Source organism: Staurois parvus, unplaced genomic scaffold (assembly GCF_062004578.1).
Source record: "Staurois parvus isolate SC_StPar_1 unplaced genomic scaffold, SC_StPar_1.0 ptg000227l, whole genome shotgun sequence".
NCBI lineage: Eukaryota > Metazoa > Chordata > Amphibia > Anura > Ranidae > Staurois > Staurois parvus.
Window position 1 is genome coordinate 2,045,386 of NW_028318023.1, and position 23,009 is coordinate 2,068,394.

At 39.9% G+C, this 23,009-nt stretch overlaps 1 protein-coding gene across 11 annotated transcripts in view; it reads left to right on the top strand.

The window, feature by feature from the left end:
• The window catches only part of SLC4A4 (solute carrier family 4 member 4), a 370,302-nt gene extending 353,959 nt beyond the window's left edge, over positions 1-16,343 (top strand). For all 11 annotated transcript variants that reach the window (XM_089679581.1, XM_089679582.1, XM_089679584.1 and 8 more), the window contains 2 exons: positions 1,036-1,112; positions 10,932-16,343. In XM_089679581.1, the coding sequence (XP_089535707.1) occupies positions 1,036-1,079 (44 nt within the window). In that variant the 3' untranslated portion in view covers positions 1,080-1,112; positions 10,932-16,343. The remainder of the gene's footprint in view (positions 1-1,035; positions 1,113-10,931) is intronic.
• Positions 16,344-23,009: the final 6,666 nt, after the last annotated feature.

The following is a 23,009-nucleotide window of genomic DNA, read 5'->3' on the forward strand; positions in this document are numbered from 1 at the left end:
TATGGAGGTGAAAGTTTATTTTTATATTATTTCCTATATCCATGCATCCTCTATTTGAGCTTCCCAAATCTCCACAAAAGCAATTTGATGTCCCCTAACCCCTGATAGAGCTGGTGGGGGTAGCAGTGTTGGACATATCCTTATGCTTTGGCTTGCCCTGATTGTTTAGAACCTGACATGAAGAAATGAAAAGACATTAAGATACAGGATAGGAAGGTGTTAGCCCACTCTGTCAATTGTAATCCTTTTAAAGCCTGGCATAAGTAAGCTTTATCACTGTTAGGGAAGGTTGTCAAGCTGCTTGTAGGGCAAAAATGCTAATTTCATTATCCTCATGAAAGAGTGGCAGGAGAGTAGTTTCTCTAGGTTTAGGTTTAGGCTTAGGAGATGCTAACACATACCTTGCAGCTGCTTCACCTCAGGGATCTGCATGCGCACTAAATACAGTGACTGTTAGATGTTGCATCAATAGTATTGAAGGTCAGGCTAGGAATATGACACTGGGTAGGCAGAGCCAGAGCAGCCAGAGGAGAGGAGCGGGATAGTGCTCTATAAACTGGCATCAGCAGATCCTGAATGAGTGAAGAAATGGCAGCAAATTTAAAAATGTAGGTTGAATTACCACAGTGCCTGGCCCCAGAGCCAAACAAACAGAAGTGTTTACCATCATGGTAATAGGCAGTGCCTATTGCCCATTTCTCATGCAGGCGGCAGTGTAACTCTACGTTGCTTAGCTATATCAACAAACTGTGTCTTCCTATGGAGAATAGAGGAATATTTATTTATTCACCAGAGTGTCTTGAACTACTACTCTTACTTTGTTTTTGTCTAGTAGGCACTTTTTATATATTTTATACTCACAAAGTCACTATTCATTGAAGTAGGAATGCTGCATAATCTTTGGAAAATGGCTAATATTAATCTGAAAGTATACTGTCCTCATTTCACTAATAACCATATTTGTCATTACTTTGTAGCTATTTGTATAATCAAGTTGCAATTTTGTCTGTTTACCTATTTATGTATTTCATGCAGGAGAAAAGCCATTTACATTCCTTGAACGACACACATCATGCTGAAAGACTTCCATTTCTTCAGACACACAAACAAAGGTGAGTATTCTCTTGTACCGTGCATGCATTAACTAACTTTCTTTTCTTTCCAATTACAGGAGTAGTTTTTATTCATTGTGAAAGAAAAGTTTTGAACAGTAATAATTTTCAAACATGCCCTAGCAAAATGGTTGTTTTATGTGAGAAAATGACAATACTGATGCTTTGCATCCATGAAACTGTATGTGAGCAAATTTGATACTAAGTTAAGAGTAAAGAAAATAGTTTAGCCAGCTTTCCACACGGTTTTTCAAAATTTGGCTCTCATCTTTTCTTTTTTTTCCTCTGCATCTTTCTCTATCCATTTTCTGTTTTTTGGGTTTTTTTTTTTTTTGATGCATCAGTCCCTGACTTGCAGTATGATTGTTTTGGGTACTGGAACCCTCCACCATAAATTTCAGTTCAGGGGATTTTATTGCCATTAAAATTAACCCTTAGAGTAAAACCTGACAATGAACTTCTCTTATTTGCTTCATTTTGGTCCAGTCCTATGGTGACCAGCTGCTCCTCCTTATATACAGTAGGGTGAGTGATCATTGTTACTCTACGACAGGAATTATATTACTGGCAGATTCAGTAGGTAAAATAAAGTAAAAAAGCATTAACAAAAAACGAATGTAGCTACCACATCTAAGGACTGGTAAGCTGCAATATATTACATTTTTTATTCTTAGGTTTAGATAAATGTTAAAGCTGAAATCCAGGTATGGATTATATAGCATAGTTACATTGGTCCTGCTTGGACCAATGCAAGTGTGAATATTCATTACCTGTGGGATCCCAGTGGATGCTGTAAATCAGTGTTGTAGTGTCTGCTACTATAGTGATCCTTGTTGTCTTCTGGGTGTCATGCCGAGTGACTGCCCTGCTGGGCATGGGCACCATTCCCAGGTAGGCATGGGCTCCATTCCCAGGTAGCCTTGCCCTTTTTAAAAAGAATGCAATGTATAAAATCCAAGCCTGGAATTCAGCTTTAATTATCATCCACTTGGATAAACTTTGCTTTTTGAGTACTATGCATGTGACTCTTTATATTTATATATCTATGTAACTCCACCTGTCTATTTTATCTTCCTACGTTCTCAGATATTTCAGTTTTGTAAAGTTCCCTCATTTAGGCAGTGTTTTTTTCTTTCTTGGAAACCAGGAAATGTCGGCATTAAGCTAGGAAATGTTGATGTGTGACACTGTGAAACTCTGCATTTGTTATATCTCTTCCAATTCCAGTTTCAATGCTAGATATTTTCACATAATGTTCTTCACATACTTTTCAATCATTGTCTTGAAAGACACAACATTCAGTTTTTATCTTAGCCTACAATGAATACTAACATGGGCTAGCCAATAATGTTCTGCAACCCAGTATGCTTAATGCAATAAGAATACCATTCCTTTAACATAGTGATGTTGACATTCAAAAGTAGAAGACCATGTTCAGTAAACCTCACCAATTTTTTAAACTTATAAATGGAATAGTTGCTCAGAGAGGGGGTTTATATGACCTGATAAGTCAGATACCTGACTTACCTAAGTCACTTAGTTACTGAGGTTATGGGAAATTGAAACAATGAGTGAATACAAGTAAAACATTGAAATCCATAGTTTTGCAGTAGAATACCTTATAATGTTGGCATTACATAATATAAGGTGGTACATATTGAAAAAGGATTTGAATTTTGATTATGTAATTGGGTAATGATCTTTGGAATCAGGTGTGAGTCAACAGTCTTGTACTGTATGTATATAAGCTCCTAAATGATCCTGGATGATTTGCTATCTATTCCTGTACTGATCTTAGCTCATTGGTGATAAACACTGTGATATGTCTCTTGACCCTTAGTGCATTCACAGTATAGTTACCCGTGTGCATTTCAACTTCAAGTACATTATATGCTGAGAAGGAGCTCCCATTTTTTCTGCTCATCCACATATATATGACTCTTGTAGCCAGCATGGTGGTCCCATAAACAATTTTTATTACAGAAAGAGTTGTAAGACTTTTGAAATTATGTAGGGCTGGTATTATACTATATGTTTAGATATAACTAATGCTAAGCAAGGTGTTCATGGTGGAGTAAAGAATAGGGATATATATTCCACACTATAGTAATTGTAAAGCGTGTTTTTTATTTTTTTAAAATAGCAAACATAGTATACTTACCTGCTCTGTGCAATGGTTTTACACAGAGCAGCCCCAATCCTGCTCTCCACTGCGTAATGTGGCACACCTGCATGCTCACTCCCGAGACAGCTAAGTGTGTCTATAAGACACACGCCCCACCGCCTAATCCCTCCTCACGGGCTTTGATTGGCATAAGCGGGAGCCAATGGCCTCTGTATATCACTGGATCAAGATCGAGCTCAGGTAAGTATGGGGGGGCTGGCAGGTGAAGATGCATGTAAAAGGTTTTTTTTACCTTCATGCATAGACTGCATGAAGGTAAAAAAAACCTTCTGCCTTTACAACCACTTTAAAATTAAACAGAAAAAGTTGTTTTACACTCCACTAATATTTTAGTGCACCATTAATTGTGTTGAGAGAAGTTTTTCATGATTTTTTCCCCCCCAGATTCATAAAAGAATGATGCTTGCATGCCGTAACAGACGTTTACCAAAACTACTAACTTCCTCTCTAAGAGCATATCACAGTAATGTCTATTCATAGTTAAAGGATAAGTTCACCTTTAATGTGTAACATGTAACATGTTATGATCAGACTGGCCCCCGCTCCCCCACTTTGACGGCTAGTGAGGGATCGCCCTCGCTAGCTGTCAAATTTAATAAAAATGTAGCTGTGCAGGGCTCTGCCCGCCCTGCCACGTCACTCAATCGCTGTGAGAAATGAGAAACTACGGTTGTTGGCTTGTGGTTCTCAATGAACTAACATGACGCTGTGGAGCAGTGGTGGTAGTTCTCTGAGTCTTCCTGTCAGTTTATATGCTTGCCTGTACATCCCGTATGGGCAAGCAGATGTACTAACAGATCTGCAGGAGACCTGCATGGCACCAGTGATCTGCTGATTGCTGGTGCAATGCTTTACAGACTCCTGCAACAAAAAATAATAAATGCAAATTTTTTTTTATCTGCAAAAAAAAAATGTGCATTTATTATTTTTGTACAAAGGTGAACTTATCCTATAACTCAGTCTACAAGAGCTAGGTAGATTAAGGGTTGGACAGATGTTTCCCTTGGAAAGATAGGTAGGGAGATGTTTACCCATCCTCTGGTTTCTCTATCAAATGCTGAGGGTTACCATTAAACTCTTATGGTGCTGACAGTGGTGTACAACATTGTTAGATACCTTCTGCTTGAGAGGAAATCTCTCTGTGCCAGATTTCATTATTGCCCTTTTTCACAGCAGAAACAACATGATAATAGTTAGCAATGCTCAAAACAAGGACCTGGGATCAGCCTAAATTCATGGCATAGACTTTCAGCTGCATAAAAGGATTTATTAGGTATATTATTGACTGCACATTGAAAAGAGGGATTTAATCAATCATGTGTATGAAAATGATGCATCAGGTATCCTTTCAATAAAAATGTACATTTGCTGTTGTTGGTTGTATCATGCAATGTACATACAATGGCTTTGCATTATATTACTATAATCACAGAAAACATCAATCAAATAATAGGGGTATAATCCAGAGAAAAATGTGAGTAAATAGGCTTATAAAATTACATGCTAGTATTAAAAGCCTGAATAAGCTAGTGGGTTAATTGGAAATCGACTACAATATATGTATCCCGGTACTGTATGTAGGTCAGTGTTTACCAACATAATTTACCGACAGTGTACATGTAAAACACAAGGATAAAAAGAAACATCTTTTTGTTAAATAGTGGGAGGTTGCACCCTGTAACCAGTTTTATTGTTCTTCAAGTGCAGTAATTAGCCTAAAAAGATAAAACTTATCTTATGTTGTAAATATTTCTGCAACAGATAGAACAAAATAGACATTGCCATGTTTGTAGATCATGGCAGCATAAAGGTATTCATGCAAAGTCAAGTCAAAGCAGTGGGCAGGCTGTAGACATGCAAGTATTCACATATTTTAAAGTACAGTAGTTCTAAAGTCCAAGTTTTTTCTATGCATTAAGGTAAAAAATATCCCACTACCTGTCCCCCCCCCCCCTCCCCATCCCTAAATACTTACCTGACTCCTCAACCGATCCATCACTGTCCCATCTGCAGTCCCTCTCTCCTCTCTTCCTCTTCTCACAGGAGACACAGGCAACAGTGGGAGCCATAGGCTTCTGCTTCTATCAGTCAAATCCCCTGAGGAGGGAACAGGGGGCATAGCCAAGCTTCGCTGTGTATGTCTATGGCTGTACACAGCCCAGCTCTGGAGTAGTGGACACAGGAGTGCACAGGACTTGCTGAGGGGGCACTTGGAGGAATAAGGAGTGGAGAACATCAGTGGTGGACTCCAGAAGAGGAGGTCATGGACCGTTCTGTGTAATGCCATTGCACACAGCAGAGAAGTATAGCATTTTTTAATTTTAAATTAAAACAAATTATCTTTTTTTTTAATTCTTTATTTAGACATTGTGCATTTACAAAACAAGTGCCATCACTCCAATGTACAATTCATGTGAGAAAGAGCTCCACAAGGGACCACCATGAGTATGTAAGGGCACAATCTGTGAATACATTTTCAGTATCCAATAACATTAGACTAGGTACATTTTGTCTACATCAGAGACTGGTTAAATGCTAATTATACTGGAACAGCGGGGTAATAATCCTAAAATAAACAATGCCTGAGTCAAGACATATTACTATGGACAACAACCTCGTTCCCATAAACAGTGTAAACAGAAAAATATTGTGAAAAATGACACTCAGGGAGAAAAATTGGGGGAGGGGATACCCTGTGCAGTTCCCAGATGAGGACTTAAATAAAAGGAATAAAAGGAAAAAAAAATTAAAAGGGGGGAGGGGATAGAGGGGGAAGTGAAGGGAGGGTATGTGACGGAGTAGGAATGTGAAGCATTCCTGATTCGGAGGGTTAGGTGGCTAGGGAAGCACACTATACTCCCCCACTCCATTTACTCCCCCCCAGAAGAACCATCCAGTACAAATGGCCTGGAGTAGGCAGTAGCACCAACCAACCAATATCAAATGGGCACAGATGGGCCCAGGGGTAGCAGTCATGAAGTCCAGGTATTGCGCTGAGCAAGTATACACCGTCCAAGGTCGCCATGTCTCCTGAAATGCGTCTTCCTTATTGTTAAGGGAGGAAGTTAGACTTTCCATAGATCTAATTTCATTCAACCTCGCAAACCAATGACTCATAGTTAGAGGGGAGGTTTGCTTCCATAAGTCAGGAATGCATGCATGTGCCGCAATCAGTAGGTGAACAGTCAAGGCACGTTTATAGCAACGTAAAGGCACAGAGTTGAAATGTAATAGGTAGGCCGATGGGTCTGTACCCATGTTCACTGAGGTCACTGCAAGACTAAGAACTGATTCAGCAGATGGCATTTCCAAAAATGGACAAGAGTTTCTATCCCTGTTCTTGGAAGCGGTTAGCAATCGAATGATCCGGGCTACTTGTTCCCTAGAAAAGGACACCTGCAAGTCAGCTTCCCATTTGCGCACATAAGGAAGGACAAAATCCTCCTCTGGTGTACTCAGCATCTTATACAAGATGGATAAGAGGTGAGGTGTATATTCCTTTGTGGCACATAAATGTTCAAAGGGGGTGAGTGATCTGGCATACAGGCCCGGATCTGGAATAGATTGCAAGAAGTGACGCAATTGGTAGGCCAACCAGTTAACTCAACGGGGGTTGTACTAGAGTGCCAATTGTTTGAAGGGGCATCCAACCCTGATGAGTCATAAAATGTCTACACTGTGTGTATCCCGCCTCCTCCAGATGACGTAGCTGCCTATTGGTTCCCGGAGGAAAGACAGGGTTGAAGAGCACTGAAGTAAGGGGGGGGGGATATGGTGACAACCCCTTTTGTTGTTTTGTTGAAGAGTCTGGTGGATAACCTTAAAAGTGGCTCCCACAGTGGGGTGACTTTTAAGAGAATAGTAATATTTCACCTTTAACCAGGGCAAAGCTGAAAGTGTCACCTGCGCAGAGTGTTGTTCAGTTTGGGCCCACAGCTTAGATCTTGGTAACGTGCATCATCTCACCACTCTGGAGAGGTGCAATGCTATGTAGTATAATGGCAGGTCTGGCAGGCCAACTCCACTGCTCTGTTTGGGGAGGGTTAGCAAGGTGAATCTCGTCCGGGCCACTTTGCTACCCCTACAGAATCAGGTTGCATAGCACGCAGAGAGGCGAAGAATGCCTGAGGGATATGTATGGGCGTCATTTTATAGGCATTACAGTGACAAAAACAAGTCAGAGTTAAGCCTTTCCATTTTCTAAGGTCCGACTTAATTTTAGATAACAGAGGGCTACAGTTTGCCTCACATAACGCAGAGGTGTCAAAAGTGATGTTAATGCCAAGATAACGCATGGAGGACAAGGTCCATTGGAATGGGTACATTGCTGTAAATGTGCAACACGATCCTTCACCAGATTGATATTTAGAGCCACCGATTTAGAAAAATTAATAATGAAATTGGAAAGCTCACCATACTGAGCAGGCAGGGAAAGCAATTCCAGTACAGATATCTCTGGATTGGTAAGACTGAACAAAAGATCGTCAGCCTAGGCCTCTATCTTGTATTCATTAAGTGAAAGCTGTAGCCCTGGAGAGAGAGGGCAACCCTGTCGTGTTTCATTAATCAGTAGGAAGTTTTCTGAACGCGTCTCATTAATTTTCACCGTGGCTGTAGGGTGTGAATACAATGCAGAATACATGACGCCATATGGGTGCCCAGTCCCATATGATCTAAAGTGGCTTGCAAGAACTGCCAATCTACTTGGATGAAGGCCTTTTCAGCTTCAATGGATAATAGCATGAATGGTTGGATCTTCGATCGAGCGGAATGGATCAGGTTGATGACTTTTGTTGTGTTGCCCCTCGTCTCTCTCCGTGGGACAAATCCCACTTGGTCAGCATGAATAAGCTCAGGGATGTGAGGGAGAAGCCTATTTGCTATGATCTTTGAAAACAATTTGAGGTCGATATTTAAAAGGGCATCGGGTCGATAATTCCTACATAAGGTATGGTCCTTGTTTGGAGTCAGAAGAACTGTGATATGAGCCCTTAACATGTCTGGCGGGGGAAGGTGGCTGTCCGAAATCGAATTGAAGAAATGAGGAGAAAGGATCTCCCTAAAAGTTTTATAGTAATTTAGAGTCAGGCCATCTGGACAAGGGGCTGTAATGGCTAATGGCTTTGGTGGAAGATGATGCAAGGTCTAACTCTTCCGTGGTATTCGGACTCTCCATCTCCTCCAAAGTCTGCATGGGGTATACAAGGTGAAGGAACGGTTTTGGTTGCTGATGAGAATATGAAAGGGGTATCCCCATCTATAAGTGTCTCCAGTCGCTTGAATCACCTCCAACAGGGGGTGCACCATGCCCCTCTTTCGCTGGGTGTGTTGAGAAAGGTCAGGAAAAATCTGGATATGCTCCCCATTGAAGTCCAAAGGACCATTCAGCCAAGTTTTATGAAGTATAACCTCTTTAATGGTGTGAAAGTGGACTCGGAAGAAAACATCCCAGGGAGAACCCAAGGCGCCAGATCTGGGCAGTGGGATCCAATGCACTCTGTCTAATTCAAGCTCTGCATTTGGGGCTTTACCCAATATGGTGTTACAGATGGCATGAACAGTGGTTTTAAGGTCTGCTCCAGAGGTGGCTTCCGATATACCCTTTAAGCGCAGATTGTTCCTCCCTCTGCAATTCTCAGCATCCTCCAAGTGAAGGAGAATGGTAGTAAAGCATTTGTTGGAAAAGGCACAATATTCCTCCAGTGCTGTCAACCAAGAGTCCCTTGCTTCTTCCAAGGATGCCACCCTGACATCCACCTGGGATACCTTATGTCTTACATCCTCTATATCCTTCTGTAGGGCACCCTTGATCCTCGATCACAGATTCCAAGTTCATTCTGGAGGGGAGGACCTCTATGTCCTGCCTGTGGGTAAGGCACGGAGGATGGATCTGTGCTCTGGATCCATCATCCAAGACTGCAAGCCCGACTAATGGGAAGACTCTGATATTGGAGGGAAGATTCCCTGGTGAGTCGCGGGGTGAGTACAAGTGACGGGCGGCTGAGAATCATCATCACTCTGTGGGAGGCTCTCTGTGGGAGGCTGCTAATAGAGCTCTCTACTCTAGCTCTACTAGCAGGGTAGCAATGAAGATCACATCCCCTCTTCCCTTCCAAATAAAATGCAAGAATCATATCTGGTGACAGACATGTTTAGAAACATAGAAAAGTGACGGCAGAAAAAGACCGAGTGGTCCATCAAGTCTGCCTGTTTTTTTTTTATGCAGGGGTGTTTTTTTTTTTAACTAGCCGCTTGATTGCTTGTTCAACCAGTAGGAGGAGACTCCGCCCCCTCCTGCCACCTTCCGCGGCTGTCTTGGGATCTTCCATCCCAACAGGAGTCCCGAGCAACCATCCGGCGCATCCGCTGGCTGGCTAGACAGCCGAACAAAGCCGGAAATGGCTTTGATCGGCTCTCCTTTATTGTAAACCTAACATCCCTTCTGGTTTACTCTGAAATTTTCAGTGCCATTTTTAAAAATCTGAAAATGTTCAAAAACACCAATCTTGCTTTCAAGTGCAGGGGAGGGATTTGGGGTCTTATAGACCCCAGATCCCTCCATACAAAATACCTGTCAAATGTCACAGGATATGTTTACATTCCTTGTGACAGCAATAACAGTAATAAAAACTTTTTTAGAGTGACAGTGTAAAAAAAAAAATTAATAATTAAAAAAAACAGAAAAAATTTAAAGTCCCCCAAGTGCATCGGTTCTGAGCTATCACCATGGTAGTCAGATCATGAGCAGTAATTCTAGCACTAGACCTCCTCTGTAAATCTAAAGTGGTAAGTTGTAAGGGCTTTTAAAGCATTGTCTATTATTAGTTAAGTTTACGTAGTTTTTCACAGTTACAAGGGCATGCCTAATTTTAAAGCTTGACATGTTTGGTATCTATTTCCTCGGTGTAACATCATCTTTTATATTTTACAAAAAATTGTTTGGTTATGTATTCAAAATTCAAAAATGTGTATTTTCCCCAAAAAATTGCATTTGACCATTGCTCAAATACCGTGTGACATAACATTTTTTTTTTAAATGTAGTTTTCTCAACGCACACATTCCTGCAAGTGGCTGTAAATAGTGTTTGGGTGCTGTAGTGACCACAGGCTGGGAACCATAGACAATCCAGAAAGAAAAATCCTTAAATTGGGTCTGAAGCTTTATTTAGTGGTCACGTAATATCAACAGCGGCAACATTTCAGAGCCACGCAAGGCCCCTTCGTCAGGCAGGTGCAGGGGCCCTGCATGGCTCTGAAACGTTGCTGCTGTTGATATTATGTGACCACTAAATAAAGCTTCAGACCCTTTTTGAGATTCTTTGGTGTGCTGGTGGCATTTTTCTTTCTAGAAAAATGAAAAAGCACCAATTTATTCTTTAGGGCGCCTTCTTTAAAAAAAATATCTAATGTTAAGACATTTTCGAACAAAAATACTGATTTTAAAATGTAAACAAAAAGTGCCAGAAATGGCTTGGGGCTGAAGTGGTTTTTAAAAGATAAGTCCTCCAAAACTGGTACAGAAATGCAAGTTATTGATAGAAAACATTTAATATTAGGTTTAGGGTTTAACATTGGCAGCTTGAAAATAAAATGTGTAGCTTCAACTATAACTTATCTTTTTTTATTTCTTGCAGCTTACCAAGTACTCCCATACGACTTGTGCCTCAAATTAGGATAGAGCTTGAGCCAGATGATGACACTTACTTCTGGAGAACCCGAGGAACAGAGACAACATTGTGAAAATGTGAATCACTTTTTGCATCTTCTTCGGATCTTGTGTCATCAATAGCCAAACGAAAAATCAACACTATTTTAGTGTGACATTATATGATGCTCATGCTGGCAGTTATAAAACAGCTTGTACTGACTAGAGCGCTTCCACTGTGAACTGTATATACAGACTGGTGTATTAATCCTGCTGATTTCTGGTCAGAATAAGTTATTGCCTTTCTACGTGTCTCCCCTGAAAATTCATAATCTGTTTATCGCACAAAACAAATGCCTGATGAAATTCTGTATTGCTCTAAATGCAGCGCTTCCTTTGCAACTATGCAACCTACTGTAAAATGATCAGCATGTCCACTCCATATCTAAGAGCTGCTTGCAGTTCCATGACAGAACAGAACTATAGTATTAATCAACAAGAAATATTTACTGGTACTTGACTTGCAAATGTATCAATAATATAAAACCAATTGCCATAAGGTAATAAGCCCCTATGCTATGCATCCTGCTTATAAATACACAATGTATTTACTGGAGAGTATTTAATATATTCTAGCTTGTCTATAAAATATGGGGCCTAACCTTCAACTTATATATTGTTAATTTTTTTTTAACTTTTTTAAATTACTGTACAAATGAATTCTTTTCCTGCAGCAGGAAACATATAGTTTGAAGTAGTTCTACCTCTTATTTGTAGAAAACTGGGCTTTTTTTCTGTATGAATGTGTTGTACACAATGTGATTTATATTATAACACAAATCTCCATACTTAGGACTTGACAAACTCTTAAAAAAATTGTACTTTATACTAAAGAGATCAACAAAGTCATTTCAGAGGTAGTTGATTTTTTTAAATGATGTCATGAGGGAGACGGGGTTTACTTTTAATCCATTATTTTAAGTGGTGTGGGATGTATGATAGGATTACCTAGGCAATAATTAATCATGTTGGCTGGTAACAGGGATCAATTAAAACCTAGAAATGTTGATTTTTTTAAACTGTAATTATTATTTTTTTTTGGTATTTATGCAATTTCTCTAACACATTCTTGTTTATTAGTTAATATGTTTCTATACAATGCTTATGTGTGTCACATAGAAAAGGGAGCTTGAATATGAATTCTTCTACAAGCTTCTATACTCCTTTGATTGTCAGCACTGATCACTTTAGTTCTTTATATAGTGCCTAGTATCTTTAAATTGGATGGAAAAATTAACATTTTCTTGGCCCACGTTTTACCCTTCAAGGGCAATGATGTCACATTCAGGGACACAATTTTTCAGCCACCGCAGTATGCTGTGTACTATGCTATCTGACATTCAGTCTCCCGTATTGGCATACAGCATAAGTCATTTTCTAAAACTCAGAGAACTGCTAGGTTTCTACCTGATTAAATAAACTAGCCACATTTTTATATTTTAACTTGGAATTGAAAAATGAAGCCATGTATGTAATAATAGGAAATAGGTACAAGTCTTCTCCATTGTCACTACACAGTCTGGTGAACCCTTCTAATTTTTAATATTTTGAATTGTCTATTTTGTAAAAGAAACAGAACAGTTTTACCATGATCATTGATTAGGACCTAATTCACGAGGTAAATTCCTAATAAACAAGACATACTGAGACAGTTCTGTTTGTATACATATCGGTCTCAAGTTATCCTTTGCAGTAGATTCCCTTCAGTTGATTAGTGGATATCAAAGAGGGAAATCCTTCTTGCATAAATCAATGAGATCTAGTTGTTTACACTACTGATGTCATACAAGTGCTGACAGCAGAATCACAATGTCCATACCCTTTTACTTTATTGCCAAAGTCTAAAGTCACAACAAAATATGTCAGTTTTTTGGGGGGAAGTGGGGTGGGGGAGCCTGCAAATCGTTACATATTCATAATAGCTCTTCTTTTCTGTATTACACACAAAAATAGGCACATTGAACAGGGACACTAACAAAAATTGTCCGTTGTTTTATATCTAAGTCTTCCATTATGAAAGTCAAATGTTTCTTGTACTTGAAATTAACTGCTGATTTGATTTAATAATGTATTATTTGAAACTGAAAATCAATGTGAGCTACAGGTTTGATGTTAACATTTTAGGTAGGTATGGGACACTATTGTATGTTTTCTGTAAGCCTCTGTCTTGTTAGCTCCTCTAAAGTAGTGTTTTGCACAAGGACATAAACGGTGATATTTCTTTATACTGCCCCCTAAACTGCCTAAAGGGAACCTGTATGCACAGAATAATATAGACTGTCATTGCTAATCTTTCCTTTGGAAAAGGCTAGTTGATTGGCTGCTCAGATGATTCAGTGGCTTTAGTTCTTTCTAACATACTGGCCCAGAATAAGTATAAAGACCATGACTTCACTGTATCCTACCTTGCTGCATATCTGTTCAGTGACTCAAATTACCCAAAACAAAAGACAGCCAGGTAACTAGCATTTTTAGGAGGAGGTCAGCAGATTTGCTTGGTAGAGGTTTCCTAATAACACAAATAAACTTTGCAACCGACTGCTTTTTCTTGTCACATCAGTGCAGAGGGTTATTACTTCCATGCTACTTATTGTTTGCTGGATTCTGTATCTTGCCTTCCAGTAAAGTACTCTTCAACTAAAATTTTGTAAAACTTATATTCTGATATTGTATATAAAGTGTGACTCCCTTCTTTCCATTTGTCAGCAATCAAAGGTACATCTTCTTAGCAATAGGGGCTCTATTTATTTTTTTTAAACATTTGTTATTTAAATGCAGCCAAGGATACAAAATTAACATTATTAAACCTATAATAGACAGAAATTATAGATATAACAATTGGGAAGGTCTCAAGACAGTACATAATATAGCAGAAGAACAATGTTATAAACGTAACTATTCCCTGTAGTTGTTCAGTGATATTCCATCCAGGAACTATAGTCCTAGTGACCAAGTTTAGGCTATGTCAATTTCCATGGGTACCTCTCAAATTGCAAAGTTTTCACATTTAGTATAAAGGATAGGAGAAATGTTGGGGTGGGGGAGATGTTAGGTAGTAGGTATGGGGAAGAACCTGTATCCTTATGGTAGCTGATGAGAAAAGTAAAAGCAGGGGCTAAGGAAGGGAATAGTAGGGGTAATTTATAAGAGTGAGCGGATACCACTGTCTACTCTCTGCAGCGCATTTCAGTGATTACTCCACGCTACACCTGCATTTGATATTTCAGGCATAAATGCACAAAACATGCATATCAGTCTGGATTAGTAGAGGAGCCCTATCACCTAACGCATAATGTCAACATCATGTGTCAGGTTTCCTCCTTCTCAAAGAACGTTTTTCCCTATTGATTGGAATGAACAGGGCTTTGCTTTCTTAAGAGTCATGAAGCAGAAGTCACATTTATAAAGCACAGAGATGTTCTTTATAAATGTGTCACAATATTTTTTAAAGCAGCAATATGGTGTGGCTATGGTTAGGCCATATTGCTGCTCTATAAATCAACCCTTTAAAAGGTAAGGCACAAGCAATATGCAGTAAGGAAAGCTACCAGTCAATTAATAATAATAATCTTTACTGATCTGATTTCAGGAAACAAATCCAATTGGCTGCTTTGGGTTACTGCACTTTGCATGTGATCATTGCCATTTGCCCCACTTTATGAAAAGAGCCATTGTAGTAACAAACTGCGAGTAGGTACTTATAACGCCAACCATGTCATTTTCTGCTCCATTGGGGTACCCCTCTGGGGTACAGACTCATAGAGGATCCTATTGCCTTTTTTTAGAGCTAGGATGTGATACATGATTTGAGGAATGTTTGCTCCCATCCAAACCTTTCCACACAGTTTTTTTTTTATTTCACAGCATTAATTTAAAAAAAAAAAAAAAGATTAAGTACTGCTTTATCAGCTTAGAAAATGTCTTCCCACTTGACAAAAGAAACTTAATTTTCATCTCTGTGCAGTAGTAACCTGTAAACTTTTTAAAGAAAACTATTCTTTTTTATGGTAGATAACAGAAAAATGCAGTGTTTCTGAAAAATGTGACACTAACGCTGGATCATGAACTGATTAACTTTTTAATTATATTATCTTATCCCCTTGTGCCTATATTGGCCTTTGAATTACTTATTGTGTTCAATGACATTTGTTCATATTTTTTATGGCTATTTATAAACCTTTGTCATCTACAGAATACTTGTTCAGTTTCCATAGGGCAGCAAACATGTCAATGCCATTACTTAAAGCCTAACTGCAGCCAAAACCTTTACTTTAATTTTTGGATGGCATGAGGGAAGGAATAGAACATCTGTTAGGTTTTTAATGCTGTCTGTGTTCCTACTAGGGGGATTATGATGGGAAATCTAACCAGTGGGGACAAAGACTGCAACAAAATATTTGGGTTAGAACCTCTCTCCACTTATTGTTACTGTGTATTCCTGTGCCAATGTTAACAGCTTTCTTAATTTCTTAGGTTCCTCTCAGATGGGGCAGATTCTGTTCCGATCAGCAGGGGATCTGTGAGCAGATCCCTTGCTGATCAGAGCAGAGCAGGTGGATGACACAGTGCTCACTCTAGACAGAAGAGGATGGATCCCCTTCTGAACAGGTCAGACCCGGATGTAGGCAGGTGTAAACAGACACAAGTCTAAATACATCTGCCTGTCTATAAGAATGCATGTACCTTCTGATCAAGTCTGCCTGGACAACTGGCAGGCGGACCTTTTTGGATCGCCAATCCAGCTACTACAGGGAAAGGAGGTGAGGGGTAATCTAAACAGCAATATATTTGTTTTAATATAACTTGACACGTTTTTTCAGTTTAAGGGAATAATGAAGGTTATGTCAATGTGTTATTTTACTGTAAAAAATACTGTGTTGTAGAGAATCTTGTTTCCAGGTCTTTCAACATCAATGAAGGTTTTTGTCCCAGACCTATACTGCTGACATAGTGTTAACACAACTGTTCTAATTTATAGCCATTAATATGGCTAACGTAGTATTTGTATTATTTCAGGAGAGCAAGGAGGGAAAAGAGGGAGGGTGTTGATCTGCACTTTCATACTCTCATGGATACTTCAAATGGCCTATATGTCTTTTGTTAGACATGATGATTTTTGTATGTAATGAAATATGATCAAACATGGAGCAGATGAAGAAAGCAGCAGAGACTGTAGTGATTTTACCTGTAACAATGAGCATAATGATAATGACAGGATAGTATTTTTCAATTTTATGAAGCTTTCTATTGTGTCTTTTATGGAATCAAAAGATTGAAGATATTTTAGCATTTATATTTTTCAAAAATTAAATGTATATTGAAAATAAAGTAACTTTATGCATTCATGTGTCCTGATTCTTCTGTTCCCTATACTTAGTACGCACCAAGATGGTGGCCACTTATCACCTGTATTCCTGATGTTACAGTACAGAGGGACACTTGTTGGCTATGTGTATACATCTACTGAACCACAACCATGCTTTGCTGATATTGCCATGATATTGACAAGGGTCTAGGTGTTTGTGTCCATCATCGTTAGATGTTTGTAACTTCACATTGCCAGAAAGTGGCCTCCAAAGCTCATAAAGGTGAACAATTTCAGACTTACTTTATATATCCCTGTTCATTTTAGTGTTTGCTAGCCAAAACTAGAGGAAAACAAATAGATATTACATAGTGACATAGTCAGTCTGGCTGAAAAAAGACAAAAGTTCATCCAGTTCAACCATTAAAAGAAAAAAAAAGTTATAATCCTATGCCCACAGTTGATCCAGAGGAAGGCAAAAAAACCCAGCAAAGCATGACCCAATTTGCTTCTTCAAGGAAAAAAATGCCTTCCTGATCCCCCGAGAGGCAATCGGATATTCCCTGGATCAACTTTTTTAAAGCAATCCACTGAGCTGGCCAGAACCAACTCTTGAGGGAGTCTATTCCACATTATCACAGCTCTCAGTGTAAAGAAACCTTTCCGTGTTTGGAGATTAAATTTATTTTTCTTCAGACGTAAAGAGTGCCCTCCTTGTCCTCTGTATTGACCTCAGAGTGAATAGCTCTACACCGAGTTCACTATATGAACCACTGATGTATTTATACATGTTGATCATATCCCCCCTTAATCTCCTCTTCTCAAGAGAGAATAATTTCAATTCCTCTGATCTTTCCTCATAGCTGAGCTCCTCCATACCTCTTATCAGTTTAGTTGCTCTTCTCTGTACTTTCTCCAGTTCCCCAATGTTCTTTTTGTGAATTGGTGCCCAAAACTGAACTGCATATTCCAGATGAGGTGTTACTAATGATTTGTACAGGGGTAATATGATATCTCTCTCTCTGGAATCTATACCTCTTAATACGAGAGGATTTTGCTCGCTTTAGAAACCGCAGCTTGGCATTGCATGCCATTATTAAGCTTGTGATCTACCAGAACTCCCAGATCCTTCTCCACCATTGATTCCCCCAGTTGTATTCCCCTAGTATGTATGATGCATGCATATTCTTAGCCCCCAAGTGCAGAACCTTACATTTATCAACATTAAACCTCATTTGCCACATAGTTGCCCAATTAAACAGTGCATTGAGGTCGGCTTGTAAATTGGAGACATCCTGTAAGGACGTTATTCCACTGCACAGCTTGGTGTCATCTAAGACTGAAATGGTATTTTCAATCTCAGACCCTATATCGTTTATAAATATATTAAAAAGTAAGGGTCCCAACACTGAACCTTGGGGTACACCACTGAAAACCCTAGACCATTCAGAGTATGAATCATTAACCACTACTCTGAATACGATCTTTTATCCAGTTTTCCTTCCATTTACATACAGATTTTTCCAAGCCCGTAGACTTTACCTTACACATTAGCCGTGTATGGGGAACTGTGTCAAATGCTTTTGCAAAATCCAAGTATACCACGTCCACTGCCACCCCTCTGTCCAAGGTTTTGCTCACCTCCTCAAAAGAAATCAGGTTTGTTTTTAATGAATCCATGCTGTTTGTTGCTTAAAATATTTTTTTCCAGAAAGAACTCATCTATTTAGTCTTTTATTAACCACTTCAAGTCCGGACACTTTTATCCCCTTCCTGTCCAGGCCAATTTTCTGCTTTCAGTGCTATCACACTTTGAATGACAATTGTGCGGTCATGCAAAACTGTACCCATATGAATTTTTTATCATTTTTTTTGGACAGATAAAACTTTATTTTGGTGGTATTTATTCAACACTGGGATTTCTATTTTTTTTGCTATATAAATGAAAAAGTCCAAAAATTTTGAAAGAAAGTGTTTTTCTTATAAAAGTTTGCAAATAAATAATCTTTCTTCATAAATATTGGCCAAAATGTATTCAGTTATCTTTTTAGTAAAAATAAATAACCCAAATTAGTTTATAACCAAAAATTATAATTTTTCAAAAATTTGTTTTACATTTTTATTTTTTTTTATATTATTATGTTTTCGTTTTTTTTACATACTGTCACCCTAGCAGTACAGTGTCTCCATAGTGATGGGGGGTGATGATTTTTTTTTTTCACTGATTGCTTTTACACCCATAAAGGCTGTAAAAGCAATAATTTGTCCTCTCTGGCTGCATTCTTGCAGCCATTGAGAAATACTGTGTGAGCTGTGATTGGTCACAGCTTGTCACATGGTACAAGGCTGTTGTAAATAGCCTTGTACCATGTGACTTCTGTGATCATTCACAGATTTCACACGTAGTAAGCAATGATGTCAGAAGCGACTTTCTTGCTTACTACTCTTCATTTATAAATACTGTATAATAATAATAATAATAATGTGATCACTGATTGGCCAGTCAGTGATCACATGATCGGGACCTCACACAGAGGTCCCGTACAACGATCGGTGTTCCACTGGATCATGGTGCTGCGCAATCCCAGGGAGCTCGCACAAGCAGGGAGCGGGGAGGCCATTTATAAACGGCCACCCACCTCTGCACTGCTCCCGTCCGGCCGTTTATATATATGGGCTCGACGGGAAGTGGTTAAACTCTCCAGTATCTTCCCAACTATAGAAGTTAAACTAACAGGTCTATAATTACTTGCTAAAGATTTTGACCCCTTTTTAAATATTGGCACCGCATTGGCCTTACACCAATCCAGTGGTACTATGTCAGTCATTAAAGAGTCCCTAAAAAATTAGAAGCAATGGCTTTATAATGACAGAGCTCAATTCTTTAACCACCTCCTGCCCGCCATATAGTTATATGACGGGAGCAAGGTGGTTCTCTCGTTCTGGGAGGACGTCATATGACGTCCTCCCATTTTCACAGCGCATACACAGCTCAGGGAGCGCACAGCACGGCGATCGGCAGGACGCTGTGTCCCTCGGACACAGCAGATCACTGATCACAGAAAGAGCCGAAGATGTCGGCTCGGTCATGTGATCAGCTGTGTCCAATCACAGCTGATCACATGTAAACAGGGAAATGCCGGTTATCGGCATTTCTCTCCTCTCGAGCTGTCACGCTGACAGCTCGTGAGGAAAGGAGAGCCGGTAATCGGCTTTCCGTGGAGAGGACATGTACACTGATGATCAGGGCACTGATGATCAGTGTGCCCTGATGATCAGTGTAGCCCCAGCAGTGCCACCTGTCAGTGTCCATCAGTGCCTTGTGTCAGTGCTCATCAGTGCCTCGTGCCAGTGCCACATCAATGCCACATATCAGTGCCTACCAGTGCACATCAATGACACATATCAGTGCCCATCTGAGCTGCCTTTCAGTGTCACCCATCACAGCCAGTCAGTGCCACCTATCAATGCCAATCAGTGCCACCTATCAGTGCAGCCTATCAGTGCCAGTCAGTGCCACCTATCAGTGCGCATCAGTGCCGCCTATCAGTGCCTGTCAGTGCCGCCAATCAGTGCCATATATCAGTGCCATTTATCAGCGCTGCCTTTCAGTGCCCATCAGTGATGCCTGTCAATGCCCATCAGTGCCACCTACCAGTGCCTCCTCATCAGTGCCCATCAGTGCAGCCTATCAGTGCCCATCACTGCAGCCTCATTAGCGCACATCAGTGAAGCAGAAAAATCACTTATTTACAAAATGTTATAACAAAAACTAAGAAAAAACGTTTTTTTTCAAAATTTTCAGCGGTTTTTGGTTTGTTTAAGAAAAAAAAAAACCCATAGGTGATTAAATACCACCAAAATAAAGCTCTATCTGTCACAAAAAAAGGAAAAAATTTCATATGGGTACAGTGTTGCATGACCACGCAATTGTCATTCAAAGTGCGACAGCGCTGAAAGCTGGAAATTGGCCTGGGCATTAAGGAGGTATAAGTGCCCTGTAGGCTTGTGGTTAAGGACCCGTGGGTGTATGCCATCTGGTCCAGCTGCTTTATTCACCTTTATTCTGTTTAACTATTTTTGGATCATATCAATTGTGAGCCAATGTGGATCATCTGGAGCTGTGTCAATACCATGCCCATTATGGACAAGAGCTCCCCCATGCCCCTTTGTATACACAGAGATGAAGAAGGTATTAAATAAATTTGCCTTCTCTTTGTCCCCAGTCACCCACTCTAGATTATTTTGTAAAGGGCCTACATGCTCGGACCTGACCTTTTTACTATTAATATATTTGAAGAATTTTTTGGGGTTGGTCCTGCTATCTTTTGCAATCTGTCGTTTGTTTTCAATTTTTGAGGCCTTTATTTTCTTTTTGCATATTCTGTTATATTCTTTGTAATGTTTAAACGATGATAGCATTCCTTCATGTTTATATTTAATAAAAGCTCTTTTCTTATTATCTATAGCTTTTTTTAACTTTGGCCATAAGCCACATAGGTTTGATTTTTAGCCTTTTAAACTTGTTACCCATGGGAATATATTTTGTAGTGTGTTCACATACAGTCTTTTTGAAGAACGCCCATTTCTGTGTTGTGCTTGATGAAAATATTCTCTTCCAGTCTAAATCTTGGAGAACAGCTCCCAGCCTTGGAAAATTAGCTCTCTTAAATTGAGCATTTTTATTTTTCCTGTATGTGCTTGCTGTTTACAGCTAACAATAAATGAAATCATTTTATGGTCACTGCTACCCAGATGTTCTTTTAAATGGATATTCGTAATAAGCTCTGTATGGTTTGAGATTACCAGGTCCAGCAGAGCATCATTCCTAGCTGGAGCCTCATTAACTGTACCAAAAAATTGTCCTGTAGTAGGTTTAAAAATTTTGCCTTTTAATTGTTCCTGCAGTACCATTACTCCAGTCAGCTGACAGTAAAATACTCAACCTCCCCCCTCAGCATTGATGCTTAGATGGCATTCACTGTCACGTACCTGATAGAAGTCTGAATTGACGAGGTCAGCCTCTCTTGTATCTCCAACCCAGGCCCCACTAAAGGTGAAACAGATGGTGCCGAGGGACAGGAGGAACACGAGTGCCTGTGGATATTGATTGTGGAATTTGCAGCTGGTGATGTAACCTCGGTAAATTAGATAGGGCATCCAGTAAGGAACAGAGGAGATGCCGGAACGGCAAGCTGAAGTGAAGGAAGCACTGGACTGGAACGGCAAGATCTGGGTACGTGGTTTGCCAGAACTTCTGATAAGCGTGAGGCTGGAGCACACATCGACAACTGGAGCTGATGCAATGACAGCCAGGACAGGTACTCGGCAAGACTGTAGAGCCAAAACTGGAACCAGAAGCGTAGTCAGAGTAATAGCCAGGGTCAGCAACGAGCAGGCAATGAGGTACCGAAACATTAGACAGGGACGTGGTCAGGAGGAAGCCAGGATCAGAAACCGATGAGCAGAAGCATAAACAGGATCCAAGAGCAGGTCGGTGGCAAGCCGGGTCGGTAACTGATACACACAGGATACAGCAGGAAACAGGAAGTTAGCTGAAGACCAGTAAGCACTGACAGAGAGTAAGAGCTTCCTTTAAATAGTCTGTCTGGCACCAGAAACAGTGGGCACTCTCCCTTCGTGTGTGCACTCGTGTGCGCACATTTCTGCACGCATGCGCAAGCCTATGCTCATTTCTATTAGCCAGTTGCCGTACAGGAATTCCCTTACATTCACCTTGTCTGTGTTCCATGCTTTTGCCCTTTGCATGTGGGGCTTCAGAGAAGAATTCTGTTATTACAAAAATACTTTATTAATATGAGAATAGACAAGATAGCATATAGAGCATATACAGCTATAGATCACAGTCAGAACATAGACATGACATGCTGTCTCCCGTTTCGCAGACGGGACTTATTGTAAACTGTAATACAAGGCCATGTGGAGTGGAGCAGTACATCAAGCATACACTACAACCAATGGATACGCAGAGGAAAGTGGATACAGCAATGTAGGTGTATGTTATCACGTCTTGAATCTCAGCATTTATTTATGATGGAGTGGTATGAAGATTAGGGTATGGAAGGCACTAAATGTTGTGGACGTCATGCAGAGAAGAATTCTTATCATGGATCACAGCATTATAAGACCAAACATTAGCACTGATAAAATATGCTGGCTTTTGCTCTGAGTCTTTCCCTATGCTTTGAGTCAATACCATCAATCACTGCAGTAATTCTTCCCAACTAAAGATCTTTTCAGTCCCGAGTGTCATCTAGTGTCACTCAATCTGTAAGACTGAACACATACTGTGAATACAGAGTGTCATGGTCCCATTCCTAGAGTTGGTGTCAGCATGGCACTTTTCATTCACACCGGGGAATTTGGCAAAACTGGAGCAGCCATAATCTGGAGAAGCTGTGCTTAGTAACCAATCAGCATCTAGCTTCAGCTTGTTCAGTTAAAGTGGTTGTAAACTCTCACATATACCTAGTAGTGACTAACCTTGGGTGATACACAGAGATTAAGCAAATCCTCCCTCATAAGTTGTACCTGTCTATCTGCAGCATCTGTCCCCTACATCCATTGAAAGTACAGAATTTACACAAGATCTCTCAACTATGAAAAGCAGTGTGCGGGGAGCTGAAGTTACACTCATTGAGGAGAGCTCTGAGAACTGATTGGAGGAAAGAGACATACAGT